This window comes from Neltuma alba, unplaced genomic scaffold (genome assembly GCF_004799145.2).
Source record: "Neltuma alba isolate B1F8T4 unplaced genomic scaffold, ASM479914v2 tig00007209_pilon, whole genome shotgun sequence".
NCBI lineage: Eukaryota > Viridiplantae > Streptophyta > Magnoliopsida > Fabales > Fabaceae > Neltuma > Neltuma alba.
In genome coordinates this window covers 114444-120195 of record NW_021634709.1, presented here as the reverse complement: position 1 = coordinate 120195, position 5752 = coordinate 114444, and the positions used below count along the sequence as shown (strand labels likewise).

The 5752-nt window shown below is 35.4% G+C and overlaps 1 protein-coding gene across 1 annotated transcript; it reads left to right on the top strand.

The window, feature by feature from the left end:
- Positions 1 to 600: 600 nt before the first annotated feature.
- On the top strand, positions 601 to 4741 carry LOC114751994 (probable plastidic glucose transporter 3). The gene is made up of 9 exons (XM_028940708.1): positions 601 to 709; positions 874 to 967; positions 1710 to 1863; positions 1981 to 2124; positions 2215 to 2288; positions 2517 to 2605; positions 2859 to 2973; positions 3566 to 3782; positions 4433 to 4741. The coding sequence occupies exons 1-8, from the start codon at positions 663 to 665 to the stop codon at positions 3752 to 3754; spliced, it is 906 nt and encodes a 301-aa protein (XP_028796541.1). The 5' UTR covers positions 601 to 662; the 3' UTR covers positions 3755 to 3782; positions 4433 to 4741.
- Positions 4742 to 5752: the final 1011 nt, after the last annotated feature.

The following is a 5752-nucleotide window of genomic DNA, read 5'->3' as shown; positions in this document are numbered from 1 at the left end:
GGTGGGGTAATCTTTCTCTAATTTGTTTATTTAACTATGCAAGCTGTGAAATTTAATTTCCTTTTTTTTTTGTTCAGTGAATAAATGGGTGATCATTTAATTTAGCTTCTTAGTTGATGCAAGAAACTTTGTCCAGATAATGTCTTTGCTTTCAAGCTGAAGTAATTGAGAATGAGAAAAGATTATGTTGCAACTTTTAATGATCATTGTGATGAAATAGTGGATTCTCTATTCAAATGTACTCTCTCTTGCATATGAGTTAAAGTTCTCTTTCTTAGGGTTGTCCAAATTAATGTCTTTTGCTCCAAGATGTCCTTCTATTTAATCAGATATATATAGCTATAAACTAATGAATTGCTACTGCAGTGCAACAACAAAAAGCCTGTGGGGTATGCTTTTGGGAAGGTTATTTGTTGGCATTGGAATGGGACTTGGCCCACCTGTTGCAGCTCTTTATGTGTGCTGAGGTATATATAAGTGACGATAGCATCAAGATTTTTGCTACATTATGAGATCACATTATTTCTCAATTGTAAAGATCTTTTGAACTTTTGTTTTTGGCCAAATACTTATTTTAAATCCTTTTGCTATAATAGGTGTCACCCACAGCTGTAAGGGGTGCTTTTGGTAGCGTAACTCAAATTGCAGCATGTTTTGGACTTATGGGCTCTCTATTTATTGGATTCCCATCCAAAGAATTAGTGGGTTGGTATGGAATGTTAAATGGACTAAGTGAAGCTGATGGATGTGTTTGTGTGTGTTTGAAGAGCTTATGAATATATTTTTACTGTAGAGTTATTTATTAATCTCAGTTTTCTCAATTTCCTTGATTTGGAGTTGTATTTTTGAAAGGTAATTATGTAACATGATCAGGTGGCGGATTTGTTTCTGGGTATCTGCCATTCCTGCTGCAATACTGGCCTTTTTCATGGAGTTCTGCGCTGAGAGTCCTCATTGGCTTTATAAGGTTATCTACTCTTCCATTTCATTTATACGTAACTAACTACATGAACCTAGTCAGCACAACATGCTTTAAACTTCATATTATTTGATCATTTTAGTGAGTTTCATTGATTGAGTGAAATAGAAAATTTTGGTCCTCATCACAGCTTATAGATGTTTAAGTATGAGATTTACCAAGTTTATTGCCTGGATAGACAGACAGATAGCTTCAGAGGTAGAAGCAGTGGCACAACCAGTCATAATAGTTAAATATCTGAAAAGTTACTTGTCGATAGAGTCAAATGATGTTGTGTGGTCAATATTGCCGGCCTTAATTAGTCGCATAAAGCTTGTTACTATTTTTGCTGTTTATTATAACAGTTTTGAATTAAGGAGTTTGAAGTGCTGTTTCTCTTGCGCCCCTTCTGTGGAGACTGGAGAATATTTTGATGTGATGTTGTTTAAAGGCATATTGCCTTTAATCATGCAAACGAATGAGATTCTCTCTCCTTGTTTCTCTTCGTGACTTTGCACCCTCATTATGTTTGATAGCCCCCTAAAAATTAAACAAGGATTAAACAATGTTGATGTCCATTTTCAAAGCATTTTTGGACAACTAACCTATAGCAGGAATAACGTGCCGGGCACATCCCTCTTGTCTGTATTTCTTTAATTCTTTCTATATGTGCTTCGTATTTATCTGATCCGTTAAGATAATCTGTCTATCCTGGCGCTTGTAATTTTTTTGAATTTTTGAATTTGCTCAGAGGGGAAGAAGCAATGAGGCTGAAGCAGAATTTGAGAAGCTCTTGGGAGGGATACATGTGAAACCTGCAATGACTGAACTGTTGAGGACTGGAAGAGATGATGAGACTGATAAGGTGAAACTTTCAGAATTACTCTGTGGCCGTCATTTCAAAGGTACATATTATATCTATCTATCTATATATCTATATATATATATATTGTTTAGGTTGTTTGTACAACATAGTTTCTTCTAGATAAATGCTTGATAGTTAATGAGTAATGCTTTTGCAGTGATGTTCATTGGATCTACGCTTTTTGCTTTACAGCAGCTATCTGGCATAAATGCTGTTTTTTATTTCTCTTCGGCTGTCTTTAAAACCTTTGGTGTCCCATCTGGCCTTGCAAACACATGTGTAGGAATTTGCAATTTACTGGGTATGTTTTTCTTTTTTTTTAGTCCAAACTATTTTTACTGCTTTTGTGGTGATTTCTCTATTTGACTGATCATGTTGTTTGTAACTTTAGGGTCTGTTCTTGCAATGATTCTAATGGATAAACTTGGAAGGAAAGCGCTTCTCCTGTGGAGCTTTTTGGGCATGGTATGGAGGAAAAAAACCTGAATACCAGAATATTGCTGAAACTATATTTTGAAAGATTGAATTTCATTATACTCTTTATTGTAATTTTCTGAGCCATGTTAATAGTAGGCGCATGCATATGACACTATTGCCAAGTTCAGTTCATCTCCAAATGTAAAATTTCCCATAGAATTTGACTTTAGGTCATGAGAACTCTATTATCTGACCTTACTCTTTTTGTTGGTTTAGGCGGTGGCAATGGGTCTCCAAGTTATTGCTGCAAGTTCTTTGGCGTCAGGGTCTGGAGCAATGTATTTATCTGTTGGTGGCATGTTGATGTGAGTGATCAGAGAACTTCACATCTAATTGTGCGGTAAAAAAGAGTAAATGAATTATCAGAAATCATATATCATACATTAAATTAAAACACACACACACAGAGCAACAGGAAAACGTAATGGCGGCATGTAACTTGGACATCTCTTTATGGGGGGTGTAATTTATTACTAAAATGGAGAAAGATCTAATTCAAATTATTAAAAAAAATCATTTTTTATGATGGGTTTGCTAAAAGTGGAATGGACCATGCAGGTTTGTCCTGACATTCTCTGTGGGAGCCGGTCCCGTACCTTCTCTTCTGCTATCAGAAATATTACCCAGCAGGATCAGGGCAAAGGCATTGGCAATTTGCTTGGCTGTGCATTGGGTAATTCGTTTTGAATTTGTTCCTGTTTAATGCTTTCAGCGGACAATTGTTCATTTTTTCTATTCCCTTTTTTGACCTATCTCATGAAATTAGAAACTAGTTTATAATGTTTGCCCTCACTGCATTTTCCATTACCATATTCACCTTGGACAGATCTGCTAGTTATGTTTATAATGTGAGTTTTAAAACTAACTTCCACTGGCAATCTTTCCTGGGAGTGTTTGCGGCTCCTTTGTCTGTGAGCTAAGCTTATGAATCAGATAATTGGTGACCTAATGCTACATCACTATGAATATTGAGATGGTTATTAGTTTGAGTCTTGATGATCCTGTCGTGACATGTGTAATTCTGTTCACTTTCATGGCTCGTGTATTAGTTTGGTTGAGGTTAAGTAGCGGTGAGTTACTCTAAATATTGACGATTTAAAGTATGGTCATGATAATCCTGTCGTGACATGTTTAATTCTGTTGAGTTTCATGTCATTTTTTACTACGGTTATCTGTATTATTTTCTTCCTTATTTCTCTGCTCTATCCTCTTTCTTGCCCAATGGAATCAAGTTCAGAGATTGCTGATGCGCTTTTCTTTTACAGATGATTAATTTCTTTGTTGGTCTGTTATTTTTGCGCTTGCTGGAACAACTCGGGGCACAACTCCTGTATACTATTTTTGGCGCATTCTGTCTGGTGGCAGTGATATTTGTGAAGAATAATGTTGTGGAAACAAAAGGAAAGTCACTACAAGAAATTGAAGTTGCACTTCTTTCACAAGAAGCAGCATAAATGGTTAAAGAGGGGCAAGATGAGTTAGGTATATATTCATATTGGTCCCTTTTTCAACCAAAAAAGTACTTACCTTGTTGCACACATCAATAACTTGGTCAACACAAAAACTTAAGCCCCTAAAGAGAAGTCCGTAAATAGCTTTCTAAGAGCATACCACTTCTCAAGAAAATCCTGTGGATTTGAAGCATACTCTTGCTTATAGTTTTAGCCAAGAAAAGATGTGGTTGCAAATATTAAATTCTAAACCACTTTCAGGGGTTTCAATTAAGGATTTCTTGAAAAGTTTCAAGAGTTTCAAATTCTTAAGTGCACATTCATGAATAGTTTTTTTTTTTTTTTGGGGCTACGTATAGGTATCTTCTTATTAGAGCCAATCTTATTTGAAGTGCTGTCAGGTATTAAATATGAGTATCTCTTTCAGCAGAGGTTCAAATGTTGATTTGTCACGTTGTGATGGATGAGCTTCTTCTGTTAAACTTAACCCATTTGGTTCATGAATAGCATTTTATAATGGCTTAAATTGACTTCTTATGGGGATGGATTGGTATCAACAGAAAGCCTTTATGCTGAATACAAGAGTCCAACAAAGAAAAAAATAACAAAAAGCCAAACTAAAGGATTGATTTAAAGACATTTTGTGTTGGGACTAATGCTATATATTTCTGTGTTTTGCAGGGAATCTTCTGGCACATGTACCTGTCCTCTTGGAAGGGTCACCATATATAACGTAATTCTATTAATAGCTTACTAGAAGGCCTATGTAAATTTCGAGTGTTTTTCTATGTTTCTTGTCAAATGTAAGATTGATGGCCACATTGTGATTAATGATCTTTGAGGACGACTATAGCTACACAATTGATGTCAAAATTTTGTTATTCTTCACTTGGTCGAAGGAATTCACGGAGGGTTGAACGTACAATTTCATACTTACGCAAGATTTAAGGAGATGCGAATTGTCAATTGAGCCAAGCGGTTCTGACAGTTAAGGTTAGTGCTAGGGTCTGGCAACTATTGATATTTTATTTTTTGTCATTCTTCACTTTGAAGAAACTCGTACGCTCAGTGCATTCATGAAACATCGAAATGGAGCTGGAAAACGGGTCAAGCTAGCCCTGCAAGGCCTGTCTTTCATGGACCATAGGTTTAAACGGGCTGGCTCGTTTATGAAGCCCAGCCCATGAACTCGTGGGCTAGTCCTTGGACTTTTTGCCCGTTTAGCAAAAAAAATTTCTTACAAGTTTTTAAAAAAATAATGATAAAATGACAAAATGATTTATTAAAGATATTGTCTTGAAAAAAAAGAAAGAAAAAACTAGTAGTATGGATATTAGCTCTTGAGATATATGATATATGATTGAGTTCTATTTTTTTCATAATAAATTTCTTTAAAGTTAATTTTCCTTAATTTTTTTTCCATGCTCTTTTTAACTTTTTAATAAAAATGTAATTTCTAAAGAAAATTTGTTATTATGCTAACTCACATGTTACCTTTTTTTAAGTTGAAGATGTAAATTATTTTTTAATTTCAAATTAAAAATTTTATTTATATTAAAATCATAGAATACTGTAACAAAAAAAAAGGGAAAATTGCAAATAAAGACCCTCCAATATATAAAATAGCTATTAGGGACCCTGAATTTAGAAAATAGCTTCAAAGGACCCGATCCCAAATTGCAAATATGAAATGATGGTAGAATGTCCAAAATGCCCTCTGTTTTTTTCTCTTTCTTCCTCTCCAGATCATCTTCTTCCCGACCTTGCCTCCTCACTTTCTTCTCTCTCTTCGTTCTCTCTTTCCTCTCCAAGTTTCCTTCCCTCTCCTCACTCCTTTCCCAAAGTATATGGAACTCACAATGTCTTTCGGTAGTTCTCTCTTCATTGTCATCCCCCGTCTCTTTCTTCTTATCTTGCTTAGCTTCTCTTTCGTCGATAATGAAGCCTCTTCCATCATTCTCTCTGTTGCTGTGGAAGGAGAGGAGAGTCGGGGAGTTTGAG

Excerpts from the sequence above, each read along its gene's own strand:
- LOC114751994 (XM_028940708.1), top strand. The coding sequence starts at position 663 with ATGGGCTCTCTATTTATTGGATTCCCATCCAAAGAATTAGTGGGTTG. Across the intron at positions 710-873 it reads TCCAAAGAATTAGTGGGTTG|GTGGCGGATTTGTTTCTGGG; the intron begins GTATGGAATGTT and ends TAACATGATCAG. Across the intron at positions 2,125-2,214 it reads AGGAATTTGCAATTTACTGG|GGTCTGTTCTTGCAATGATT; the intron begins GTATGTTTTTCT and ends TTGTAACTTTAG.